At 39.9% G+C, this 27,647-nt stretch overlaps 1 protein-coding gene across 1 annotated transcript in view; it reads left to right on the top strand.

Moving 5' to 3' along the window:
* Positions 1 to 27,647, top strand: part of LOC121949981 (metabotropic glutamate receptor 8-like) — a 128,643-nt gene that overhangs the window by 44,948 nt on the left and 56,048 nt on the right. The window contains exon 3 of the mRNA XM_042495869.1: positions 1,017 to 1,233. Within this exon, the coding sequence (XP_042351803.1) occupies positions 1,017 to 1,233 (217 nt within the window). The remainder of the gene's footprint in view (positions 1 to 1,016; positions 1,234 to 27,647) is intronic.

Raw genomic sequence — 27,647 nt, forward strand, 5'->3', positions numbered from 1 at the left:
ACAGCACAAACAGACCTGCATCAAAATTAAGCATCATCTGGCCTGACTACAGAGTTATACACTGCTGCTGTGTTGCTGTGCTACTCATGTCTTACCATGCACTGTAAATTTATGTATCTGTAGCTTTGCATTCTGTGTGGGCACCTCCTGTGCACCTGAGGCGTATTCAGTACTGCAGGGGACTGTGCGGAGCATGTAATTTCACACATGCATACATATGACCTGCTACATAATGTAGCTCCATAATTGCCCTTTGTTTTTCCTATGGTTGATGAAAGGGAGAATCGAAGACTGCAGCATATTAAAGGAATACTTCAACCATAAAATTACCATTGGTATATTAGTTACTCACCTCATGTCACATTGAATTCGTGAAGGAAGTTTTTCTCACATGCCTCCATGGTGAAAGAAGAATCTGAAAAGACAAACATTTTTCACTGGGGTCCACATTTAACAACAGCAAAACTATAGCAAAAAATCTGCTTACAAACTCTCTCTCTCAAACACATGCATTTTCGATATCTGATATTCTAATGTAGTTCAATATTGTCATGTTTTCTGAAAAATGTATGTGTTAGGCATACAACACGAGTTTTTTGAGAGTTTGTGAACAGATGTTTTGTCAAAGTTTTGCCTCGACTTCAATTCATGATGAATGTTCGCCTTTTTTTGGATTGATCGTTGATCACGGAGGCATGCAAGAAAAAGATTTCTTCACTTCATTTCTTTTTTGTCATGAATTCATTCTTAACAGTGATTAAACAGAAAGACAGTAAAGTTGAAGTATTTTTTATATTAAACTGTTCAAATCACAGTCTGATGGGAACGATTTGTTTGAGTCTGACTCAATAGAAATCGGGTCTGAAATTTGCTAAATGAGCAATCTGCTATTAAATCACTTAATTTCCTTGGATTGCAATTTATTAACAGTGTCATTTAAAAGACTTAAAGTATGAAGAGTTATGCTGTTTTCGGTGGTTTAAAGTTATCGGTTAACCCTCATTGTGTTGCCACAGATCCCTCAGATCAGCTACGCCTCGACGGCTCCAGAGCTCAGCGACAACACTCGCTACGACTTCTTCTCCCGTGTGGTCCCTCCAGACTCCTACCAGGCTCAGGCCATGCTGGACATCGTCACGGCGATGGGCTGGAACTACGTGTCCACGCTCGCCTCGGAGGGAAACTACGGCGAGAGCGGTGTGGAGGCCTTCGTCCAAATCTCCAGAGAGTCAGGTAGGAAGGAAACTTTTTAAATCAACTGAGATTGAAAAAAACCCAGCAAATGTCCCCTGGGTGACGGAGGACAGGCAGGATGAGCAGTCACTGTGGGGTTTAAGCTGCTGGTTGTTAAACTCGCTGTGCTCCTGACTCGGCGTGTGGTGATGAGTGAGCAGGAGGAGAGGTCATGTAATTGACTCTTGATGTAATTACAGCACAAGTCGACGCTGTTTTCTCCTCAGCCGGTCACTCTGAGGTAATCAGGCTCTCTGCTCTCGCTGATTAAAATATTATCGCACTCGGACGAGCTCTGACATTAATTAGATTGTAAAGGGTGTGTTGGAATTCATCAGTGGTAACATGTATGTTGGAGATCAGCAGTAAGTGTGTGTGTTTGTGTGTGTGTGTTCCAAGGCTGTGTTCACACCAAATCATGCGATGCAGAGATTAGCTGCAGGGCTGTGCTTCGGTGTGGGAGTGTCACTTAAATGGCCATTTGTAGGAGAGCGGACTGTGAAGACCAACTGTAGGAAGACAATCACCCCTCTCAGAGAACTAAGATTTATCTTTAGTAAGTTTTTGTTGGCTTTATTGTTTGTAAAATCGTACACAATCTGTTGATACACACTTCACTCTTTTAGTCACAGTAATATTTAATAATAGGAGAATATATTATTTGTTCCCATCGACTACAAACATCTTCTGGTGTTATCTCTGGTTGGTCACCGCAGCGTGATGTCAGGCTGCATTTTTCTAAAGTTGCCACATTAAAGTTTCAATGTGTAAGATTTAGTTCAGGGATACTCAGCTTGCTTTGCTTGGGAACCACTTTCGCAAAATGACAGGAGGTCAAGAGCCAGAGGCAGCAGCCATATACGTGTTCCCAGGATTTTAGGACATTACTATGATTTTAGGAAGTTTCTAGAATTCAAGCACATTGCCAGGATTTAGGACATTACTTGGATCTTAGGAAGTTGCTCCATCTGTGCCCAGAGTACACAGTGAGAGTGTGGAGCTCTAACTAAACGATATATACAATAATTTCAACAGCGCTTCTAATGAAAGGTAATGAATGTGTGGGAGAAGCTGAAATCCCTAATAATAAATCCAACACTGAATGTTTTCTTTGAATATTTTTTTTTCCTGGTTTGAAACTGTTAATCTTGTCGTAAGCTGTCCACTTGCTGTCCAGCTGTCCATGAGTTCTTCTGTTTGGTTTGTTGGCCAATCAGAGGTCATATTTCTGTCTTGTCAACCAATCACAGGCTGTGTTTCTGACTGTGTAGCAGCTCTGGCAGAGACTGTCTTATTTTTGGCGTAAATGTTTCTTTGGTCAAATGCATATACTTTTTGTCTGTCTTTGCAGAGCCCCTTTTGTGCTCAGGTCGCCCTGTATGTGTTTTGATCTGTGGATTGCTGCTTGGTCCATGTTTTTAGCTCTGGCTGTTTCTATCACTGAGGCAGTTTATGCGGGTGCGTCTACCGTGGCTTCTCTTTGCAGTAACTTAACATGGTACAATTTCCCAAGGAAGCAATGAAAAATGAAAATCTGATTTCACGCTGCAAGATGGAAGCAGTTTTAAAACCCATAACTATAGCTAGTAAAATTATCACAGCGCCCATGGCTGTATCCCTTAAACTCTATAACTGTCGTCATGGCTACAGAAGTAAATTCACTCTGCTAGTTATCTAAACAGCTGCAATGATACAGATTTGACCACATACCAGCACATAACCAGCAGCAGTGAGAGGTACGCCTAATCACTGTGGTGTTAAATGTGCAACACAAAATTATAGAGCAGAAAAAAAAAATCCCACTTTGACCTTTGGGAGCTTCATAGGAAATGTGCCTTTTGTGAATTTTAACCTTCCAACATGTGATTAAACATATGGCGTGTGTTTGACAAACTGTGTATTCACATGTGCTTTCTTTTTTAAGGGAAGTAATTTACATCCAGAACATTTGAGATGTTTGGAGCTGTTTGAGTCACAGATGATGTGTCTGAACTCTAATGAGCATCATGTTGCTGCCCGTGTTTCCTCCTCCAAACTCTGCTGATTTAGTTCATTATGACAGAAAACACCACTTTTCTCTGCAGTTACTTTTTTTTACAGTATTAAAAATAAACAGTGACAAAATATAGAATAAAATGTGATTTTTTTTCCCTGTTTGCCTCACTCTCTGGTTCTCTCAATCACTGTAACCCAAATAATAACCTCGCTGCTGTAACATCCTACATATTTACCTGCACCCTGCAACAGTGCTGTAATCTGTGTGTAAATGGTGGCAGCAGCAGTAATCATGAAGAATGGCTGCCGATCCAGGCGTTTAAAAGCTTCAGATTAATAACGAGACGCTGTGCAGAGAGCAGCTGTGGCTCCTCTGAGGGATCAATGAGCTTTCATCTCTGCCACTGCTGCTGTTGTCTCTGCACGCGCACACACACACACACACACACACACACACACACACACACACACACTGCCATGAACATGGCTTTATTAGCAGCCCAGAGTATGTATTCATATCAACAGGAATGAGGTGTGATGGTACGAAGCCTCTGAGCTGCTGCAGGCTGCACAGTTCATAGTGGAAACAGTCGCCATGATCAAAGGTTGTATTGATTAGAGCTGATTAGCCTCTAATGTGCAGATATTGGGAAAGCATGTCTTCCTTTAATGTGCAGTTATTACATTATGTTATTACCCAACAGATGATGACTCATTTGGCCAGGTTAGAAAAAAAAAAACCAGAAAAAAACAACAATATGTATTTAAGCTCCTGTTGTGAAAAGCCTCATTATGTCACAGTAATGATAATTCACTTCATGACTGTTTTTCATCACAGCTGTTTAACTGTTTAAAGGCTGTTTTCTTAAAGGGAACATTCAGCTGTTGCAGCAGCACAAAGACAGGAATAAGTATAGATCAATAAAGAAAGTAAATTAAATGAATAATAAGGAGTATACAAAACTAAAATAAGATAAAATATATATAAAAAGAGAAAACTTTTTGGGAGCATATTGAAACAAAAATGCATGTTAAGAAGTAGAAATTGCTGACACTTGGTGTTTGTCTGTATTAATATAGAGATGAAATGTAACACATTTCATATTTGCAATTTGAATTTGCAGTTTGATGCATATTTGAAGCCTGCCTACTGCCACTTGCGTAGCTCACCTGAATTGTTCAGTTGTGAATTGCAGGTAATGTAGGTGCCAAGAAAGTATCTCTGGTTGTTTTTTACGCTCCACTGATTCTGACGTGTTGCAGAAGTGTGATTATAGTCGAGTTGAGTACTCTGTTAAGTTTTGTCCAGCTCTGCGTGGTGACAGTGTGAATACAGACGGAGGTCTGTTTGTAAGATTCACAAACTTTCTGTCCATCCTTATGGAGGTTTTGTGGATGTAAAGATGGTTAAAGGTGGAACAGATACCATGTGGAGACAATAACAACTGATTGGTCAGTTTGGGCTGCTTTGTGTTTTCTTCTGGAAGTTTCTGATAGATGTGCAGATTGAGAGTTTACAAACTCATGAAGTAAGTTAAAAAAAGAAAAAATGGCTGAGTTCTGAATTCTTGCTTTCACTTAAAAACATCTAACAAAGACTTTAAGTAAACGTGATGGTGACCAAGGTCACTATAGTAATGAAAGAGAGGTCAGAGAGGAGGAATGAAAAGATAGAGTTACTGGAGTTAAAAAGGAAAGAAGAAGAAAGAAAGATGTTATGAGGAGAAAAAGAAAAAAGAGAGAAAGTTAAGAGAAGGAAAATAAGAAATAGACAAGGAAAGAGGAATAAAAAAAAAGAGGAGGTAGAGAAGGAAAGGAGGAGATGTAGAGGGAAAGGAGGAGGCAGATCAGGAAAGAAGGATTTAAGGAGGATGAAAAAAGAAAATGTGGGAAGAAGAGAAATAAAAAAAGGAGGTATAGAGAAGGAAACATGAGTTGTAGGAAAGGAAAAGTAAATGTATTGAGGATGACAATAGGATATAAAGAAGGAAAGGAGGAGGTAGTAAGAGAAAGAGAAAGTAGAGGAGGAAAAGAGGAGGTAGAGAAGGAAAGGAAGAGGTAGAGAAAGAAACAGGAGCTGTAGGAAAGGAAAAGTGCATATATATGGGGGAGGAAAATGGGAGATAAAAAGGAAAGGAGAAGGTAGAAAAGGAAAGGAGTAGGTAGAGAAGAAAAGGAGGAGGTAGAAGACGGATGGATGAGGTAGAGGAGGAAAGGAGGAGGTAGGGGTAGAAAAGAAGGAGAGAATGGGGGTGGAGCAGAAAGTTTTAAGAAAAGAAAAGATATTGAGTAAGAGGAGGAAGCACATCTGGGAGGTAACTTCTTGCGTCCTCTGATGATGTCATCCAGCTGCTGAGATGTTGACACATGTTGCTGATGACACCTTCACTAACAGCAGCTGCACAACACGACATCACTGCTGTCGACGCCCTGCAAAGCCCGTCTCCATGACAACAGCTGGAGATCTTCCCTCAGTGTAGAGACTTTGAGGACAGATGGATTAAATCTTTTAGATCCTTCAAGTGCAGCTGGTTGGTCGGCAGGTTCGGGTGAGTTAACCTACAGGGAGCTACAAGGCAGCTGACCGGTGGAGCGAGCCTCCTGACCATCTGAGATGTCAGCAGCTGATCCTCTGGCCGCTGGGGGGTTGTTTCATCTCCACATGATGGTTTTACATGCGACTGCAACAGGGTTTATGTGTGAATGTGTGTGTGAGAGAGAGATGATGCAGTGTTGACTTTAAAGCAGTGATACTAAACACATGGCCCGCGGGCCAAATCTGGCCCCCCAACCTTTTTCACACTGAAGCCTAGCCAAGCCCCTAATGTCCTAAAATCCCAGAAATGTTTTAAAATCAGAAGAATGTCCTGGAATCTCTGAAATGCCCTAAAATTGGAGAAATGTCCTAGAAATGTTCTAAAAATCCCATTAACATCCTAGTATCCTACAAATGTCCTTATTTCCTAGGGTTGTCATAGAATTCTAGAAACATCCTTGAATCCAAGAAATGTCCTAAAATTTTAGAAATGTCCCAAAATAGGAAAAATGTCCTAGAAATATACTAAACATTCTAAAATCCTTGAAATGTCTTAAAATCCAGACAATCATCCGGACAATAATTCCCCCTCCTCTAATCTCCTAGCTACATACAGTTTAGATCTGTTTGCTACTTCAGCACCACGGACAGCAGCATGGATTTATTGACCCGCAGCACAGTCAGGCTGCTGATGTTTCAGAGCCGGGGTCAGGGCCACGGATTGTAACGAGCACAAACCTCAGTCAGATAAAGGATCAATGAGTCAGACAGACGAGACTAACATATTCAACTACGCAACCCCATCTGCTCCTCTGCTCCTGCTGTATCTGCTCTACCTGCTCCTGCTCTATCTGCTCCTCTGCTCTTGCTGTATCTGCTCCTCTGCTCCAGCTGTATCTGCTCTACCTGCTCCAGCTGTATCTGCTCTACCTGCTCCAGCTGTATCTGCTCCTCTGCTCCTGCTCTATCTGCTCCTCTGCTCCTGCTCTATCTGCTCCTCTGCTCCAGCTGTATCTGCTCTACCTGCTCCAGCTGTATCTGCTCCTCTGCTCCTGCTCTATCTGCTCCTCTGCTCATGCTGTATCTGCTCCTCTGCTCCTGCTGTATCTGCTCTACCTGCTCCTGCTGTATCTGCTCTACCTGCTCCTGCTGTATCTGCTTCTCTGCTCCTGCTGTATCTGCTTCTGCTATATCTGCTCCTCTGCTCCTGCTCTTCCTGCTCCTCTGCTCATGCTCATGCCAGGGAGAGGTGGACTGCAGGTTAAAAAGGGGCAGGCGTTTTGGTCGTTTTGCTCCTGATGCTTCTGTGCATTCCTGCAAAAAGAAAGTTACACAGAAAGTGGTAAAGGAGGAGTTGAAGTAGAGCAGAAAAGAAGGATATATAGAGGAAGGAAGGGGAATAAAAGAGGATGTATGTAAGGAAAGGTCAAATATAGAAGGAAGTGACAGAGGTGGAAAGAGGGGAGGAAGCAGGAGATGGAGAGGGAAAGGTCAAAGTCAAGAGACAGGAATATGAAAAGAATATGAAGAGAAGGAAAGGGAAAGAAACTAACCTGAAAATTACCAGAAAATTAGTTTTGAAAATGGGGGCATAATTATTAGAAAAACTACTACTGAAAAAAAACCCATATTTATAACAATTTTAATTATATATTTTAAATTGTATTACAGCAAATAAATATATATGCATATTTTTTTCAGCACTTTTTTAAAATTTCTTGTTTTATTTTTTAACTTTCTTTTGCTTATTTTCAGATAATTTTCTTGTAACTTTCAACTAATTTTGTTGCTCTGTTTTGGGCCACTCATTGGCTTCTCCTGGTGTTTTTGAAAGAAACCAAACCAATTTGACCAGGTTTTAAATAGTTGAGTGTTTGATGCTCAATTTTTTTTTTTGGCAGGACCCCAAAACCCTATTAACTAAAACCTTGGAAAATATATATAAAATCAACAGTATAAAATGTGTTATATCGTCAACATGCAGACCGCCGTTTAGTTCCCGCTCACCTCTTTTCATCCTCCAGATGAACATCAGCTGTTGGAGCGTCGCTGATCCGCCCAGTTTATAATCAATTAGTGACACCTGGGCCGAAGCTCTGCGGTGGCTGCAGAAGTCTCCGAGCTACAGCCGGCTTTTTCCTCGTGGTTTGTTTCCGTAATGAGCCCAGGTGGGTTGACTTGTAGGTGGCTGTTTCCACCAGGCCGCGCCGTGCTGCTCTGTGCCGGGCCAGCTGGCAGGCGACAGCAGAGATTCCCAGGCAGTGGAGTCAGTGACCTCATTGGCAGGCAGAAGCCGTCACAGATTAAATGAGCATTTACATAATATCACTGCAAAGAGTCTTTTTTTCCTTCCTGGAACTTCCTCGTCTAAGCCGCCCCCGATCACACTTCACTAACATAATGTGGGAAATATCAGAATGCTTTAAATAATTATTTCCTTGGCTTGGTAATCCTATTAACCATAGATTAAATATCCTTTCTGTCCGTTTGCCTTTGAAGTCTGCGAACTCTCTCCACCGTCAGCTGCTGCACGGTTTTTCCTCTAAAGCCTGAACTCCAGGAAGCCTCGACCTCCTGCTCGCTCAGCTGAGTCACTGGCACCGCCTCACCTGCTGATAGCGATACTTTCACCTGGCTTTAAAGGGTTTATTTAGGGTTTTATTACAGTGAAAATGGACAGAGATGACATTACACAGCTCCATAACTGGAAACATTTTCCGGCCTGTGCGAGCACTCGTCCTCAGGCCCCATGTGGTGGGCCTCTTTCTGTGTGCATTTACAGTTTATGGGACCTGCAGGGCCACAGGTGTGACCCTCATTGTGAAACCCATTTAAGGTTGATTTAAGGCGCGTTTCCACTACATGGTACGGGCTCTACTCTACTCTACTCTGCTCTACTCTTCTCTCCTTTTTTGGTTTTTCATTAGGAAAAACCATCTTTTTTTTGTCACCTGCTCTCCTGGGGTTCCAAAAAAAGCCGCCCGGGTTCTATGAGGTTCTAAAAGGTGACGTGGAAACACTGCAGACCACTGATTGGTCAGGGAGAATAGTCATTGTGTCATCAATGCACGGCACGCATGAATACCGTGAACAGTGCAAACCCATGCCGCCATTTTAAATAGCCGAGTTATTGTAGCAGCCGCAGTTTTGTATCTTTTTTTTTTTTTTCCAGAAAGATCACGCCGTGGTCGCTCGAGGAGGTGCAAACGTTCCTCACCTTGCTGTCTGACCAGCGTATCCAGCTGGTAAGAGTCTGTACATGTGTTTTTGTTGCCTTGAAGATGATGTCACGGCAGTTTTGCACAGCAAACTGCTACACTATCCTCTAATGGACAACGACCCCCAGAAAAATACCCGATACCAAAGATGAGTAGAGTAGAGTAGAGTAGAGTAGAGTTGAGTAGAGTAGAGCCGGTACCATGGAAACGCACCTTTAGTCCCCCCTATTGCCACTTTGCAGTGATTTTCCTCATTTTCTTACATAAATATCCCTATATAAGTAGGTGGCATTTTCTAGGACAATTTTGCCATCATAACTGGATGTTTTTAGGCCCAAACATGACCTTTTCTCTTTTGTCCCCCTAAACAATAAACAAATGGTAATCACAGTGTTGTTAAAATGTAAAGAAACGTATAAAGTTTAAAATATATCTGCTATAAAATAACATACAAATGTTACTTAGCCGTAGTTTGCAGAAACATATAATGCAAACATTTATTTTGGTGATTGGGTTTCCATGCCAAATGCTATATTTTTGACTCGTACTTGAGCATTTGAGCATTGGGCAACATGGTGTTTTTTTATCCAGCTTCCTGTCAGTAGGAGGATTAAAAATGGAATAGAAAAAAACAGGTGAATGTTATACACAAGTGTAAAAGCGAAATGCATCAACATAAAACCTTGCAAATTGCTTATGGATATTCACAAAAGTATGTTTCAGCCAAATCTGAATAAATGTGATAATCGAAATGCTCTTTCGACTTCTCTAACTCAGTTTACAACTTCAAGCTAAAAACCTTCAGAGCATCAGACTTTTGATTCAAGAAGTTAATTTTAGTTTGCACCTTTTTCACTTTTTAAAGTCGGGAAACATTATGAGAAGAACAGCAGGAACCACAGCGGAGGGGAAAATGGCTTCGGGACACATTCAGGGACCCGCTGTCAACTCGGAAAACTGCTTTCACTGATGTCTTCTTCTACCTGAGACTGTTTCACGCTGTGCAGACTCAGCTCCCAGCTTTGTGTTCTGAATCAGGAGGAAGTTTGGGAAGAGAATAAGTTGTTAGAAAGCGCAGAGGTTAAAAGAGAGAGAGGAATAGCTCTGGTAAATAACCATTGTTATTATTATTATTAATTATCATTGTCATTGTCTTGGTTTTTATTCCTACATGCTGACAGCTCTGCAGTCTCTGCTCGACCAGACTTCATCTGGAGCAATTCGTGGTCTCGAGGTCATGACTTCGCTGATGTCCACATTTAAGGCTCTCTGGTTTATATGTAATAAACGTAATTCTCAACCTAAACTTTTCAAAGATTTCAGCATTCAGCAGGAAACAATATGTAGTTAGATCTTTAATTCAAACACGCCAAATAAAGGGAGAGAGCAAGATAAAAATGTAAGCAAGAAAAACAAGACCAAAATGCCCATCGGACATGTTTAGTAAACAAACTTAATGTCCGAAAAGGAGCAGGAGGAAGTGAATATTTCTTTATATCAATTTCATTTAAAAAAGCAAATTTAAACATGAATATTCCCAATATTTGCCCCAATGTTCACCATACACACCTTGATCTAATGAAACAAGAGTTAAGACAAAAACAAGAACAAATCAATATGAATAAACAAACACATACACACACACACACACACACACACACACACACACACACACACACACACCATAGAACAAAGAAACACATCAATACAGAAAACAAAAAGTTGCAAAAGCAGCCTATCTCGTATTATATCTTACCGCTCTTTTTCCTCTCTGTTCTACCAGCTCATATCTCTTCATTATATTGCTTTTAAAAACATATTTAAATTCATTAAATGTTTGTAATTCCACACTACAGCTGTTTCATAAATTAACCCCTTTGACTATAAAAGAATATTTTGCATTGGTCCTCACTAAACATTTCTTGAACACAAACATTCCTCTCAAATTATGTCAACTTTCTTTATTTTTTTATTGATAGATATTCGTAGATGATTTTTAGCTCCGTAGATGATTTGAATTGTTTCGAAGTCAAACCAGATCTTTGAATTTTAAGAGCTGCTGAAGATAACATTCTGCTCAGTGAAATTTAGAGAGCAGAACAGCAAGACTAACTCATTTCAGAGAGTAAAATAAAGACACTCTGTACTTTGTCGCTCAGTTGAACCGAGAGCTTCCCCGCCAGGAGAACCGGGACCCTCCTGCTCTCTCAGTGGGGAACTCTGGGCCGACATCGTCTGACTCCCGTTTGAACTCCTCTCTGACTGAGGCGGCGCCCACCGCCTCAGAGCTAAATCCAGCTCCACAGCTGTTAATTATTCGTTCGTCTTCAAAACCTTGCGAGCAGATGTTGGGTTGAAAGCTGCGTCGCGTCTGTCGGCTGATAGCGCCGCTCGTCTGTGGGCTTTCAGCGAGCGGCTCTTTTGTTTGTTTGTCTCTCGAGCGTCATTTGTCGTCGTCTAGAGGCGGAACAGCTCATGATAATCACAGCTGCTTTATGGCAGGAGGAGCTCTGTGACGAGTTCAAAAGTTTAAGACCTGGAAACGGAAAAGCCTCTCAACAATAAAGAAGTCGCAAGAGTCATCAAGAGACGCTTTTTATGGGGAAGTTTTAAGAACAAAATGAGATTTTAAGAAGACAGTGTCACAGTACAAAAATGTAACTTGCCATCATCAATTTAGGCCACCATGTAGGAGAGTTTCATGTCCATCCGAGCTGTAGAAGAGCACCAAATGTGAGTCCTGTAACAGTGTCAGAACCAGAGCACTTGAAACTGCTGTTATACCTGTTATCATGACAAGTGACCTATTCACCTCCCTAGGAAACACATTTTAAGATTTGCAATCTTAGTAGAGACCTTTTAAAGTGCACTTCAAGAAGAGTTTTGTAGTTTTCGCACCATTATAGCAGATTTTAATATTCAGCTTTTACCCTCCAGAGTCCGTCTCTTCATCTGTGAGCACGCTGAGCATGTTTTATTAAGAGCAGAATAACTTTATATGTCATGTAGAGACAAAACCTGTTGGGAGTGCTGATCTGGGGCTTTCACCAGGGATTTATACCTGTTGAAGTGATGGGCATGGTAGGTCTACTTGAGAACTCAGTTTGGTCGTCAGGATTTAATGCATATAGTAATGGCTGTACACGAGCATGAATTTCATATCTTTTCTTTCAGTTTTTAACTGGTATAACGACAGCGTCGAGCTGTTTCAGTGTCGGTGTGAGTTTGTCGGGACTGTTAGCGCCTCAGTGTTGGATGTTAGCTGCTGCTGCTAAATTAGCTCATGCTCAGAGACTGTAAATAAAGATGGACGATGCGTCCCCGTTTACGTGAGGTCAAAATATCCCGGATACGAGCGTTGCCATCTTGCGAGGATGATGTCATTGGGAGCCCTGCATTTGCGCAGTAATTACATCCGCAGTGGGGGAGTTTCCGCCCAAAAAACTCCCACCGTGAGCAGCTCCATTGATCAGCTCCATTGAATGTGAGGGCACGGATTGGCTGTCACAGCTGTCAATCATGGCAGAAAAGCCCCTTTTGTATAATTTACTAACTCATCAAAACCAAACTTATCCTGAAAACAAACACTTGAACAAACATCAGAGTGATCAGAGCGACCTTCAGTGACAGAAACCGTCTTGAACCGTCGGGAAAAATGTATTTATTTTTATTTCTATTTAACAGCTTTACACTTTTTTAAATCGACAAAATGAGAAGTCAGACTTTTAGCTGAATTCGTGCCAAAAAGGGTAAACCATGCATGTGGGGTACTGACAATTTAAAAGGCGTTAAAGACAGAAGTGAGTTCACAGGAAGTCAACAAAACACAGTGGTGGTGATGATGTACAAAAAGCAGGAACCCCATAGTTTGGCTGTCTAGAAATGTTCTTTTCCTCTCGGTTCACTAAATGTTGTCTTTCCTCCGTTAGTTTTAGTAAATTTAATGCTAAAATGTAATGCTGTTATATGTCTGAGAGCGTCAGTCATCTGTCAGTAAACAAAAATGATGCAGAAAACTTTTGACGTCATCATTTATCCGCTTTCTCCTCGACTCAGACTGAATGTTTGATGTCTTAATAAAGACATAAAGTGTCTCTCTCCTTCCTCTAAACTCGGCAGCAGATACTCCTCTCATTCACACAGCTTTCAGTCAAACGGTGCTCTGTGTGGTCCTGTGTGTGCAGCAGATTAAATGGAGGATGTGGTGGTGTTGTATTTTCGCTGACGTTCTGTCGGATCAGTCACTGTGGTGAAGAAACTCTCCCGCCTTTTTCTTCTTCCTCAGAAGTGTGAAAGCCAGCAGGAGATAATCTGCTTTCCTTTCTCTCCTTTCTCTCGGCTCGTCATCCTCTGCCATCATTCCTCCTGCACTTCTTTATCCCTTAAACTATTTTTATTCTTCCTCCCTGTCGAATAAGATGTAAATACTCTCTGTCTCGCCTCACCTGTCTCTGTTCACTTGGTGCTCTTCATTCACTTTTGTCCGTGCAAGGAGGAACATGTTTTTTCTCCTTGTCGTGTTGCTCTGTTAATCCAACTCTCTCAAAATTTTCTTGTCGTCTGTTATTTATTTCTTTTCATTTTTTCCTGGAGAGCAGCTTTTTTATTTGTTTTTTTGTCCCCGGCCACCTGCTCTGCATGCAGTCTGAGGAGGGGATGAATATTTCATGGCGAGGGATCCTTTCACCTTTCCTTCCCTCAAGAAAACGTTACCAGAGCAAAATGATTCATCCGCAGTCAGCAGCTCAGCCTTTACCCAAACAAATAAAACACTCCCCGTCCATTAACGGCGACCAGTTGAACACGGGTGAGGTGAGAGACGGCTGAGCTCTGAGGAAAAAAGCAAGTTATCTGGGTTGGAGTTCAAAGACAAACTGCTTTGAGAACAAGACTTTACTCATTTTCAAAAATGCAAATCAAAGAAAAAGTTGAAGAAAGTTGAAAAGCATGCAGACAAAAACAGTTTAAATCTACTGAAGTGACTCTGAAGTTGTAATTCCACTGTTTGGCCTCAACGTAAATTGGCTTCAAAGCCTGGTGCACTTCAGCAGTGATTCTCACTCCCAACTTGTCAAATATGGCAGCTCGGTCAGTGGCCTTTTAATTTATGACATTCATGCCAACTTGTCATTACATGCATGGTGGGTTTTTTTTGTTTGTTTTTTAATTAACTGTGTTCACAAGAAACTGTTTTTTTTTTTCAGCAATACTACCTTAGCTTTCGGCAATAAAACTACTTGGTTAGGTTTAGAAAAAGGGTTTTGGGTGAATTTTTTTTTTTTATGTAACTTTGTAAGTTAACGTCTTTGTAATTTAACAAATGTGATGTATGCCGCATATGAAGTTAACTACCTAACATACAGTAGCTTAAAAAAACCCTCAGGATTTCACATGAGACACAAACACCAGTCTCTTGGGTAAAAGTCCTGTGTTTGTGTGAGCCATCCACAACACCTGCCTACTCGAACTTTCTCGCCCTTTATACCACATGTAGCCACAGATGGGTTTACATTGGAGTTAGTTTCATGGGAACTTTGAGCATTTAAATCAGATACTGTTGGCCACTGACCAAGCAGCTGTATTTTTCCTCAAATTAAAACTTCGAAGTCAGCTATTACGTTAGATATTTATTGCACTGTTCTTGACTTGGGTTGTGGCTAAATGCTGTTATTTTCTATCTCCATCAACTGCCTAAAGAGTGCCAAAATATCAAAATGGTTGCATGTTGCAGGTTTTTTAAAGAAAAACTCAAACCTCCACAAGCCGCTCCTTGTCTCTGAGCTATTTCAATAGAGGAAATTATAATTTGCAATAATCTGCAGCCTTTCTTGTCGCATGTGGTGAAAGAGACAAACGTGAAACAAGGATCCCATTGTGGAGCCTTTCTTTCTTTCTGTATCCAAGTCCACAGAACGAGGGAGGAGGTTCACAACGAGAGCTGCTTTCACTGAATACATCGTCAGCTGCAGGAAACCCTGAGTGCTCCAATTATCCAGAGCTCGTTAACAATGACGAGGACGCGCTGAAAGACAAATTGGAACAAAGGTTTCTTTTTCTGTGTCTCTGTCAACAGTTTTGTTCATAGGAACAGAAAATGTGCTTTTTTAACCGTCTGGTGTTTCTGTTTCATCTATTCGTTCTTTTAAAATAATAATAACTAGTAGCCATGTCAGTCACCAACAAACAGTAAATAAATATGTTTTTCCAATCTTCATCACCAAGAATTTATAAATGTGAGGTTTAAGCTGTTTCTTAACTCTAACTTTGTTTAAGTTTAACATAAACTTGTGAAAAACTGGTTTTTATTTCTTTTGATGGAGCTGGACCAGCAGGTTCCCCTTCTAGTCTTTGTGCTAATTTTGGATAAACACAACCTGGACAGGCCCCCGTAGAAAATGTGCCAGGCTCTGAAGCAAATTTTTGCACGTGTTGAACAGTGGAATTACACGCTGCATGGACTTACTGTACATTAGAAACCCAGACCAATGTAGGAAAAAAAAATTAAAAAATCAAGAAATCAAAACTACCAGGCTGTAGGTTTGCATAGCATGTTTTCTTTTACAAATTGGGGGAATTTTTTTTTTTCTCTGATTTTTTTGGAGTGATTTTTGAGCACTTTTGGCATTTTTTTCTTTAAAACCTTTTAGCAATGAATGGAATGAAAGTGTATTTTTCACAATCTTGACATGGTCACTTGCGGTCCATTCTGAATGGGCCTGCACTTTCGGACCGGGACCCACCAGTTGGGAACCACTGCTGTAAAATAGAGGGACAGAGGAAGCAATAGTTGGTGCAAGCGATGTATATTCAGCAGAGAAAGACTCAACTAGTTCCCAGTAAAGGTAAGATGAAAATGTTACAAAAGATCCGATAGCTCCCATTCATTGTTTATGGAAGTGAGTGATTCGCTGTACAAAGCATGCTGGGATACTGGCAATGCGGACCAAGCTGGCGGTGCGACAATTTAAAAAAATTCAAACAGTGCTTTGCGCTGTTGGGGCAGCTCTGGCTCAGAGGTAGAGCGGGTCGTCCTCTTTTTGGAATTTTAGAGGTTTGATCCCCGGCTCCTTCAGGCAACATGTTAAAGTATCCTGAAGCTCAAATCTCTTACGATGCGTCATCAGAGTGTACGTTTTGAGTGGTCAAAAAGACTAGAAAAGTGTCACACAAGTGCAGTCAAGTGACTTTCTGAACAGCTCTGTATAAATCTAGTGAAACTTTTTTTTCTGGTAGGGAGTTAGGCAAGGGATTGTGGATGGATACAAGCGACCAGTGGGGCAGGCCGGTCATAATTTAAGTAAATTGGTCGCGCATAGTGAGCGTGCACCGAGAGGATACCTAGCACCTCACATGTAGGTGCCAACGGTATTTACCAAGCAGCGATATTTGATGAGTTGGGATGAGAATGTTTTGGTAATATGTATCAGTAGTGCAAGATGTGCATTAAAATCTACGTGAGCTCTTACTATCAGTACGCTGTCACTGACCTTTCCCAGCATGCATCAACTCTTTTAAAAAAAGTTGTGACAGTTATAAAATATGATGAAACATCTTTTTTTTCTAGCACGTCTCGATTCAAAAACTTCCAAATCAAAAGAGATAATTTGGTTCCATCAGCTTCTTGTGTTTCAACACAACACGGATTAATGCTTTTTTCTCCCTGTGACGGACACACACAACAACCTTGAGCTGTATCACTCAGGTCCTGACTGAGTCACAGTGATGAGCTGTTGCGGTGGATTTCATCACCCACTCCCCACTGTAAGAGGACAGACCCGCCCCTCGCCGCCCTGACGCTTCACCCAGCAGCAGCAGCAGCAGCGGCGGCGGTGGTATTTGAAGTGTAGGCGGAGGGAAACGAGTGTAATGGATGTGATGCTGCAGAGCACTCGCAGGCTTCAAACAAAAAGAAAAGCCTCTGGAAACGATGAAAGACAGATACAGAAATCAGAGCTTATTTTATTTTCGTCTCACATGAAGGAGGTTGACCTTAACCTCACCCTAACCCCAAGATAAAAAGATCAGACCACGCACACTTTAACATAAAACTCAAGAATGTTCTGAACATACAGTATGATAACCCTTTAAAACCTGGATTGACATCAAACCCTCCGGATGATCTGCTAAACTTTTGAAGAGTTACGGGATGCGATAACGCCTCTTGTAGCTGCATCATGCCCGAGGGAGCCATAGCATCATGTGACCTATAAAACTTTAAAAAGTGTTTTCATTGCAGTTCTGCGAATTTTCAAATCACCGAAAATAGCACCGCATGGGAGAGTAAAACGATTTTGCGATAAATTATATTTGTTTCCCCAAAATCGATGTGTTTCCATTTAGCACATTTTATATTCACACAATTTGAGGGTTAATGGAATTCCGGAAAATGGTTTGGTACTGTCGTTAGCAATGCATTGTGGGTTGCTCCACTTGAAGCATCAGGACCGAGGCCCTTCACAGTGTGCTGCTGTTTTTAAATTACAGGAAACTACAGTATTTTTTGAAAGCAGGTTGTTGCATGGAGAATTTAAAGCAAAGCCAGAAGTTTGATTTTAATTTAGTCAGGGCTGGTGCTTTATGTTTATTGTCTTTTAGAAAAATAATCAGGAATAATTTGCCCTTATGTCTCAAGGGACTTAAAAAACTGTCATTTGGACAGCAGTTTAGACGGTTATTTAGACTGTAATTCGAGTTTTCTTTTTGCCAGTATCTTGTTCATCTGGCTAAGAATGTTTAGTATCGAACACTGTGGAGATACTGCAAGATAACAATATAATGCTGGCATCCGTGCTGCCAGTATTTTACCGTATATTGTGGAAATATAGAAATATACCGTTTTCTGTTTTACTGTAATAGACTGTAAAGTCATCTCACAGTATGAATACTGTAAAATTCTGTTATATTACTGGTGTCTGTGCTGCTAGCTCTTTACTGTTATTTAGCAGTGAAATTATTAACAGGGTACCAACAAGCGCATAACCACAGCATCATGTGACCTATAAAAGCCAAAAATCAGTTTCCATTACAGTATTGTGAAATATGGCTTTTTGGAATCACCTGAAATACATCTGTTAGTATGTATTTTTATGATTATAAGTAGAAGTATGTATCTAGTAAGCACATACTATATATGACAAAGTCTTAGTGTCTACAAGTTATGTTGAACTGGAGATGGACCAGTGCCAGTAAATTTAGTAACAAAAATACACGCCTTATTTCTCAAAGAACTCTACTAACTGACGTGTTAGTAACTGATACCAGCTATTTATGTCACAGTGACAAGTATAAATACTGCCTTTCCATGTGATCTGTGTCAGCCAGCTTTCTATGTTGAAGGAAAGTTATTCAGTTATTCAGTTAGTCCGCTTTAATACTTGTCTCTGTCTGGGCTGACCCAAGCGCTTGTCTTAGCTCGTCTTTGTACTCGACTTCGTCTGTGTCGTCCTGGTTTTATTTGTACTCGTATTCGTTGTAATAAAATCATATTTGTATACTCTTACTCTTTCTAAACGTGTACTGATTGAAGCATCAACTGGTGTGTCCATCCTTGAAGAAGTCATCACAGTAGACCATCCTATCAATCAACCATAAAAAGCTTTTTCGAAAGTGTTTTTTTAGGCGTATTTTATATTCGCAGTTTTAGTTTGTGCTATTTGAGGGTTAACTGAAACCCGCCGAGCGAGGGCTGTTTGTTTTAGTTGCATGGTTGATGATCCGAGAAAGACAAGATGCTCGTCTAATTATCTTTACAAGACAGACAGTTTACAGAGTTAGAATCCAGGAAAATTAAAAAGTGCAGAGAACAAAAATAAAGTTGTATCTTAGCTGCTGTTTGTACTCGTGGTCAGAAGTGGTCTGAGCAGACAAAAACCTAAAGTGAACACAATCGATTGTCAACATGCTTCTCCCTCTGCAAACAGCAATCCTGCATTTTTTTGTGTTTGTTTGTTTCCCCTGAATGTTGCACGCCCCAGCAGCCCATCTGTGCCAGGAACCTGCTCTGGGTCTGATGGCTTTCTCCGTCCCATTTCCTCCTGTTTGTCAGCGGGTTAGACAGATGTTGAGGCAGGCTGTCAGATAGAGCCGGCAGAAATATGGCCCATCACCATCCTCCTCACCTCCTCATTTGCTTCACTACTCATGAAATGATGCTCTAAATGAGCTCATTAGACTTTTTAGGGTGAAACCTGAGGAAAAGTGAATTTTAATGGGGAGAGAAAACTTTGCCGCCGTACTTTCTCTGATTAATATTTCAAACAGATGCAGGAATCTGTGAAATCTTGAGCTACTTTGGTTAAATGTTCGAAATTCACATTTGGAAAGTGGTACTTCTGTCACTCTCTGTTTGTTTAGCTTGGTTTGAAATGTGGATTATATTATCAAAAACTCAGGTATTTGCTGCAGCAGTGTTAAAAGATGGATTTCATCAGTTTCACGCGTCTAACTGATTGTTTTTTTCCCTTTTGATCGGTCCTGCACAAGATATTGTTAATTTTCACGAATCAAGAGAGAAATTGTTTGTTATTTTAGGCTTTTGAAATGAAATATTTTACTGTTAAAACTATTAGTTTCTTGACTTAAACACAAGTTTCTTATTTATTGGCAAGATCATCGCTTTCAACAAGCTATTTCCACTTAAATCTGTACTGCAGGTGAAATACAAATCTCTCCTCTTCATTTTCATTTTAAGACATGGTTTTCGCTTTGTGAAATTTTGGCAGAGCACACCTACCTCTGGCACTATTCAGAGGATTATAACACTGTAAGCAGTTTTGTATATGGGTCACTGGGTATGAGCCAAATCTTGAGCCAAAATTTCTGCTTTTTTTTTTTAAACAGCGAGCCCAGAGTTGGGCTAAAAGAAGACCTTTCACACTGCAGCTGAAAAATGTCCCAATTCTGACTTTAATTCCCTGTTGTGTGGATATTTTTAGAGTTGGGTGAAGTTCCAGTCCAAGCTTGCTGGGTCTTATAATATCTGATCCATAGGAGAGAAATGGGCAGAGCCCGTGTGTCTGTAAATCCTCCTCTCCAATTTGGCTTTTGGAAACGGTAGGTCTTAAAGAATCATCAGTTCAGAGGAACTGATACCAAAGATTGATGTTACAGGGTCCATATGGTCATGAAAACCCTCGAAAAGTCATAAAATTTGCAAATATTAGTTTACAGGGCTGGAAAAGAGCTGAGAGTAAAATTCCGTAAAATTAACTTATATAAACTGTTATAATAAATTTAATGATATACTGTTATAATGTTGAACAGTATAACATTAGATAAAATATTGTTATACTTAAATAAAGTATTATTACAATTAAATACATCAAGGTGGAACCCATGGTGCTTTTATTTTGAAGGACCTGGCTAATCTAAATGCTAACATGCTAGAAAGCTGGGAACATTTGTGTAGGCTGTGTTATGTAAACAAAGTTATCTAGTAATTTTGTTTTTAATTGTATTAGTATAGTTTTTATTTTAACTTTTATTATTTTTCTAGTTGTATAAAGCTTCTGTTATTTTTTTGTTCTTTTTCACCTTTACTTACATCTGTTTTTCTGCTACTGCAACATCTAAATTTCACCTCTGCAGATCAATAAAAGCTCATTTTATCTAATCTCAATGTCAATTCAGTATCTAATCCACTCATTGATCCTTTTTAATACCTGAAACATTTGAGATCTGTAATCACCTTTTGCTGTCTGAGAGAGGCAGAAATACTCGGTGACCAAAAACTGTTGGTCCTGATACACAACTATTACATCAGTCTGCTTCAATAAATGTTGACTTTAATGAATGAAAGTTAAACGAGGAAATCCAACCTCCTCAAAGAAGTCAGGAAGGCACTTTGAAGTTAGGGGAGATTTTTTTTCTGTTTTTTAAGGTGGACTGGGAGCTTTGTTGACACACTGCTTTGCTTGTTTCATCTGTCTTTCAAGTCAAGGCTGCACATGTGTTACCCAGGAAACCTTTCATGGGCCAGCGTTCACAGCTCAAAGGCGAGGAATGAAAGAGGCGAGTGGGCACATACGTCCTGTCTATCTGTCACTGCGGCTCAGTATTAGTAGGAGCGGTCTGGGCGGGGTGCATGCTGATAAACACTCGCTGCCATGGTGAACTGCTAATTGAAAGGTCAGCGTAAAGGCTTTGCCAGCGGCTAGCTTTAATGATATCTGTTATTGCCCATAATTCCATTAGACGGCGTGCCTTTGAATGTTCTGGCCGTGGTTATTTGGTCCGGCTTTGAGTTCAGAGACTTTCCTCGGCCGAGTTGAAAGGCAAAGTGAAATTGCATTATTCCCCGTCTTTGGTCCTGTGTCCCTCTGATACGCTTCATTTGATTCCACATCATTAAATCTGTGCGCTTGAAGTTGTGTGTGAGAGACAAAGGCCTCTACATGAAAACATTTTTTTTTATCTCACATTTACACCTCTGATGTATTGTTAATGGACAAATTAGGGGAGATATGGAGAAAATCAAATATCACAATATTTTTGGCCTTGATATTGTGTTGAGAAAATGCGGCTGAATATTGGTGCTTTCATGAAACAGTAACATGATGGGATTTTTGATAAATAATCATTAATAACGGAATAAAATGACTTAGTGAATGAGCACCAAATAGGCCTGTTGTGACAATTACTATATTGACTTATCGCATGATACAAAAAAATGAGCAACTTAAAGTGCCCTAAAAATGAAAAAAATAAATATACAAAACAAATTTACAGTAAAATTACCTGAAAATAAGCAAATAAAGCAAAAAAAAAAACAACCGAATATAGGCTGCAAAAGTATTTATTTTCATATATTTGTTATATTTTCTGCGACATAATTAAAAAAAAAAAAAAAAAATATATATATATATATATATATCATTAGCATCATTAGACATTTCTCCTAAATTTGGATTATTTTTCTTATAATCTCCCTTTTTTAAAAAACAAATTTTACAAAATTTTTTTGCAATATTTTTAGACATTGCTTGACAAGTTGGTAATATGAAGCTGACAGCATCGTGAAACTGTAAATGTTGCCTTAAAAAAATCTTCTAGTTTCCAATCCTTGAAGATAGACAACAGGCATCTTTTTTTTATTTAAAATGTTCTTTGCCTGACTGATAAAGCTACCACAAATTAAATAACAGAGCCATTTTGTCGTTAAATTTTATATGGATTTTATTTAATCAGACAGTCCACACAAAAAGACATACAACTTATGAAACAGAAAACCAAACAAAACACAAAAAAAAACAAAAAAAGGAAAGTCTACAGCTACACAAACACTTCATATATGCACACATATACACTTATAAGTCAAGACCATCTCAAAAAACTTTCCCCCTGAATTACTCATCCGCGCCAATAAATATTCAAAAGAGGCAGACTCTGTCATAAGTCATCCATTCATTAAATTCAGGGTTTTTTAAAATGTTTTTCAGGTCCTTAAGACAACTCATAACCCAAACTGCGCTCTAGCAACAGAGCCAACAGAGCCATTTTACACAATTCAACACTGCCTGTGAAGTTTTGTCTGCTTTCAGTCAGAAGTTTATCCATCACAGAGCTGCTCCACATAGGAAGCTTTACAGGACTAACTGAACTACTGCACGGCTTTAACTCCTGCAAAGACAACGGCTCCACTTAACCTCAGCGCCCGACTGTGTGAGCTGCTTTCCTCTTGTCCAGAGAACTGAGGAACTGGAGCGCAGAATTTCCAGCCTACATCAGATTCAAGAAGCAGAAAAGATCTTGGACATCCCCATATACAGCCTTCAGCGCCGGACGAGACAACACCGCCGCCACGGGAGAGATGGACTCCAACCGCTCTTTGCTTCACCACTGTGTTCTCCTCCATCTGCTGCTGCTGATCCCTGGATTCAGATCGGGTTGAAGCCCTCCAAAAATTCCACTGCATCTGAGCTTCGGTCCACATTTGGCGCCCATGAGAAGAGTGGAAGGCTTCCTTTTTGTGATTGACGAGTTTATTGACAGAAAATGAATGCAAATATGTCAATATGTACAAAAATCTTAATTTAATGTTCTCAAGGATTGGACTAATATTTGCCAACTTAGGTTTGTGAAAGTCACTATTTTCTACCATCTGTAGCCCTCATTATCTATCAGTATGTGCATTTTACTTTCATCAACTTTTTTAATTTGCAGACTGTGCATCCCTCTGTGTATTAACCATTTGAAATCCAGATCGACATCTCTTTTTTTGGTCTGCATTCACCTTTCACGTACATTTAAAACATTTGAAATCTGAGAAAACAACAGATTTTATTTCTTTTGAAAATTTGGCTATAAAGGTAAAAAGCAACATGGAGAGGTGTTGCACAAATTGCTAGAAATGAAGAAAGTTATAAGAAAATGACCTCAAAATACAAAAATTAAGAGGGAGATTGAAAAATTATTAGAAAATAAGCTCACGTTTCAAAGTGATAAACACACTGAAATTGAGGTGAATGTTCAGCTGCTCAGAGCAGATCTATCGCTGTGGCAGAGAGCAAAAAGGTCCCAAAAATAAAGAAAATAAAAACCAACAAAAGAAAAGATGCCAACAGCTTCAAGAAAATATTCAAGAACATATTCAACAGACCGCAGGAGAATTCAGTTCAAATGGAAACAATTTAACTTAAATGAGCTTTTTCTTCGTTTTTTGAAGAGATTCTGAATGAGCTTCAGGTAATGAGTTTCTTTGTGCATCAGGAGGAATTAACCCCTTCAGTTCAGAGTGGCAGCTTTCAGCAGAGATGTTCCCTGGAGAGCTTAAAGTAAATCCTCAGCCTGTTGGAAGCTGCAGGGATTTCCTTATCTGTTTCGCAGGGAATGGGAGCACATTCCCACATTATCACATCTGTGTGTGTGTGTGTGTGTGTGTGTGTTTGTGTGTGTGTTTGTGTTTGTGTGTGCGTGCTGCACTTCGGAGTGTAAATCATACGTGACAACATTTCATGCAGGTTCTGTTAACTGATTATTTCCCACTTTGTCGCACAAAGTTAATTGAATGGATTTTGCGCGCAGCAGGAAAAGCTTCAGTCACTGATTTTCCACTTTGGTTTTTCCATTTTGGAAAAGTCTCGGCTGAAGCTAAACCTCATTAAAATCATGTTGCGTGTGTCCATCTTTATTATTTCCACATTTTTCTTGCAGTGGTTCCCTCAGGAAGCAGGAGAGCTTCCCTGGTTTTTCTCACTCTGTTTGGCTTCCTTCATACAGATAAATGTGTTCACAGTCAGACACAGTATGGTCGTAAAATGGAATTAAAGCTGCAAGCAGCAATGTAAGGGTCCTCACACCCCCACGTATGTCAGGGTACTAATGGGGACAACAACTTGGCCACGGTCCGGATAGGATGAACTTTTGTTCCGGATCCGGACCATGGCCGGCGCAATGACAGGTGTTGTGTTGGAAAACCTCACAAGAGCGAAACAGTTTGTAAAACTGCTCCAGTCGAAGCGGGCTGACTCACATTTCTGTGTTGGAGTGGGATGCGAACATGTACTCACGCTGGAGCGGGCTGTCGGATATTTTCGCGCTGGAGCAGGCTGTTGGAAGATGAGAATGGGATGAGAATGTGTTGGACTTACTGACTTCTGAAACCAGCCTCAAGTGGCCATTAGAGGAATTGCATTTTGCAGTTTCATTTTTCAGGTATTTTTCCATCAATAGGCTACAAATAGAAACTTGCAATCTACCTGAAATTTTATGGTTAAATTATCATAGATGGCTGGTGTAGTTTGTGAAGGCCAGCGGATTGGGTGGCAGCACTTATTTTCCAGTGTAGAGACATAAATCCCTGTAGGCTCTTTGTGTCTTTGCAGTATCTTTGTGTTTTTTTTTGTGCAGTCTTTGTCTTTCTGAACTTTCACATCCTGGCGAATGATAAATGTTCCAGGCTTCACTTGGCAGAAGCCCTTTTTAACTCAGTGTCCCATATGACAATAGGTGACTAATTGGTGCAGTTATACTAAAACTGTAATGCCGTCACAGCTGTGTGTTTATAGAGTATTTTACAACAGCTCCACACACAGCCAATCATAATCACGGACTGGAGGTATTGGTCTTATAATGGCATCATATTTCATATAACATGAAAAAGGCCATTTGAGCTTGATTTTTGGAAGGTGAAGGTAAAAAATAAAATGATGAAAGAAGAAGCATTAAAATTGTTTTTTGAGAGATAAATATCTTTCAGTGCTGGCTGCATATTAGAAAAACAAAAACCCACTGCTGTGTGAGTGTGAGTAGAGTTTGGTGCTGAAAGATAAAATTGGCTCAGAGATTCATCAGCAGTGAAGGTCAGCAGAGCCCCAACATCACCAGTGAGATCTGTGAGGATAGCGGTAATATGAAATGTCTCCTCGTTCTCATAAATCCATTATTGATAAAGGGATTTCGCGGTATTAGATAACACAGTTGCTGGAATGTAAAGGGGAGCAGTTGCTGTGTTTTTCAGTGATACATATTTTATGAACATGACACAAAACAACACAAGAAAATCTTAATGATGTCAACAGTAACAGAGGTATTAGAAGAGGGACACAGAGGACTTTTATTTTGAAGGGCTGTGGTCTGTTTGCATGATATGCTTTCATTTTTCAGGTGCTCCACTCCCCTTAATGATAGAAAAAGGCTACAGAGAGTCTAGGGAAGTGAGTACTATATGCAATTTATATTGTTTTGGGTAATCTTTTCATCTAAAGCTCCAGTGTGTAGGATTTATAGGGATATATGGCAGAAATGGTATAGTAATCTCCTGAAAATAAGAATCATTATGTTTTCAAATGAACCATTCACATGTACTAGTCATGTTACTAGGTACACCTTGCTGCTTGTGGGTTCGACCTCTTTTTGCCTTCAATGCTTCCTTAATTTTTCGTGGCATAGATTCAACAAGTTGCTGGAAACATTCCTCAGAGATTTTGGTCCGTATTGACCTTATAGCATCACGCAGCTGCTGCAAATTTGTCGTCTGCAAATCCATGATGTGAATCTCCAGTTCCACCACATCCCAAAGGTGCTCTATTGGATTGTTGCAACCAAATCATATGTGCCGATAAGGGGGGCAGGGTGATAGATGGATCCAACAAATCCTGGACTTTCATGCTGATGTCTGGTGTTTGCTTCCCATCTGAATGTGAGGTTTTTTTCTACGCTTTACCATGTGCCTCTTTTGCTTAGTCCTAGCCATTCGTGCCAGCATGTGTGTTTGTTGATGTCCCATCGTTGGTTGCCATGTGCTTTTATTGCTTAAACATAACCACGTGCAGCGTAATCCCACCATGTGCTTGTGTTGACATCATATAAGTACCATCCTGGAACATCAACAGCAGACACAGAAGGATACAGAGCGCGTAATATGGAGACGCCAAAATCCATTGCAAAGCGAAAATGTGTGACGACTTGGGATAGAAACGTGCTGATAATTCTGTCAGTAAAAATGCTCCCGAAGGAATTAGCACTGAAGGAATTCTAACTGTGAAAAGTTTCAGCTGATTACAATCGGGAATCCTTGCTGCTAGATGCCACAAAATCTTCCTAAATCTTACACATTGCTTCTTTAATGTGACTTTTCATTTTTATTTTTTAGCATTAATCCTTTTTTTCATGCATGTCTGTTGTGATTTTGACCTGTTGGTGATGAGCTGGCAGTGAGATGGCTGAGTCAGCTGCTTTCAGTCATTTTAAATGGTCACTTCACCCAAATCACATCCACCTTTTTATCAGGAGATGTTTTAAAAAAATAATGACCTTCTGGTTTAAAGAAATTGAGCTTAGTTGAATAAAAAGTAAAAAAAGAAATGCCCTCACTAAGTCTTGAGATGCTACTGCTGCCTTCCTGCACTCAGCAGCCTGACCTTCAAACCTTCAAAAAACATAATCCCAGAAAAAAAGGAAAAAAGAAAAGTGGCCTGTATGAGAGATGCTGCAGCTCCGATCAGATGGCCTGATGGACCTGTGTGATGTAGGAATGAGTTCAGAATTGAATCAATTTTACTCTGAAAGTGTCTGAATGAAGCGGTGTCGACTGCAGGCTAAAGAGATAAAAACTTCAGCTTCACAATTCATACAGTATCTTTGCAGCGACACTGCTGCAGATATGGAATGCAACTAATTATATTTAGTCATTTACAAACTTGAGGTACTTTTGCTTATCTTGAGCATTTGATTCTTATGCAATATTTATTCAACAGCTTTAGTTAATTTACAACACTACGAAAATTACAATGAGTTAATATTACATTTCTGAGTGCCAGCTGGAAACTGATCAAAGATATGTTTAATTGTGTGCAAAAACTATACGGTGATCAAAAAAAACAAAAAAACAATTAAAAACTGAACTACAGTACACAATGTGCAGGTCAAAAATTACAGATGAACAACTTCCAACAAACATGTTTTAACTAATACAAACTTTAAAATGCATTCCTGATTTTTGTAAATGTAATATGTTACTATGTTGTTAGTCTGCTGTTAAAATACATTATAGTTAGAGAAAAGCACATGATGACTTGTTCAGGACTTAAAACTAAAGGTTTAGAGCTTGGGACTTGTCAGTCTTGACTTGATACAATGCCTTTCAAAATATTATTTGTTTAAATTAAACTATGTATGTAACAATGTATACAACAAGAGCTGAAATGATTAGTTGATTAATTGATTGA

This window comes from Plectropomus leopardus, chromosome 11, assembly GCF_008729295.1.
Source record: "Plectropomus leopardus isolate mb chromosome 11, YSFRI_Pleo_2.0, whole genome shotgun sequence".
Taxonomy (NCBI): domain Eukaryota; kingdom Metazoa; phylum Chordata; class Actinopteri; order Perciformes; family Serranidae; genus Plectropomus; species Plectropomus leopardus.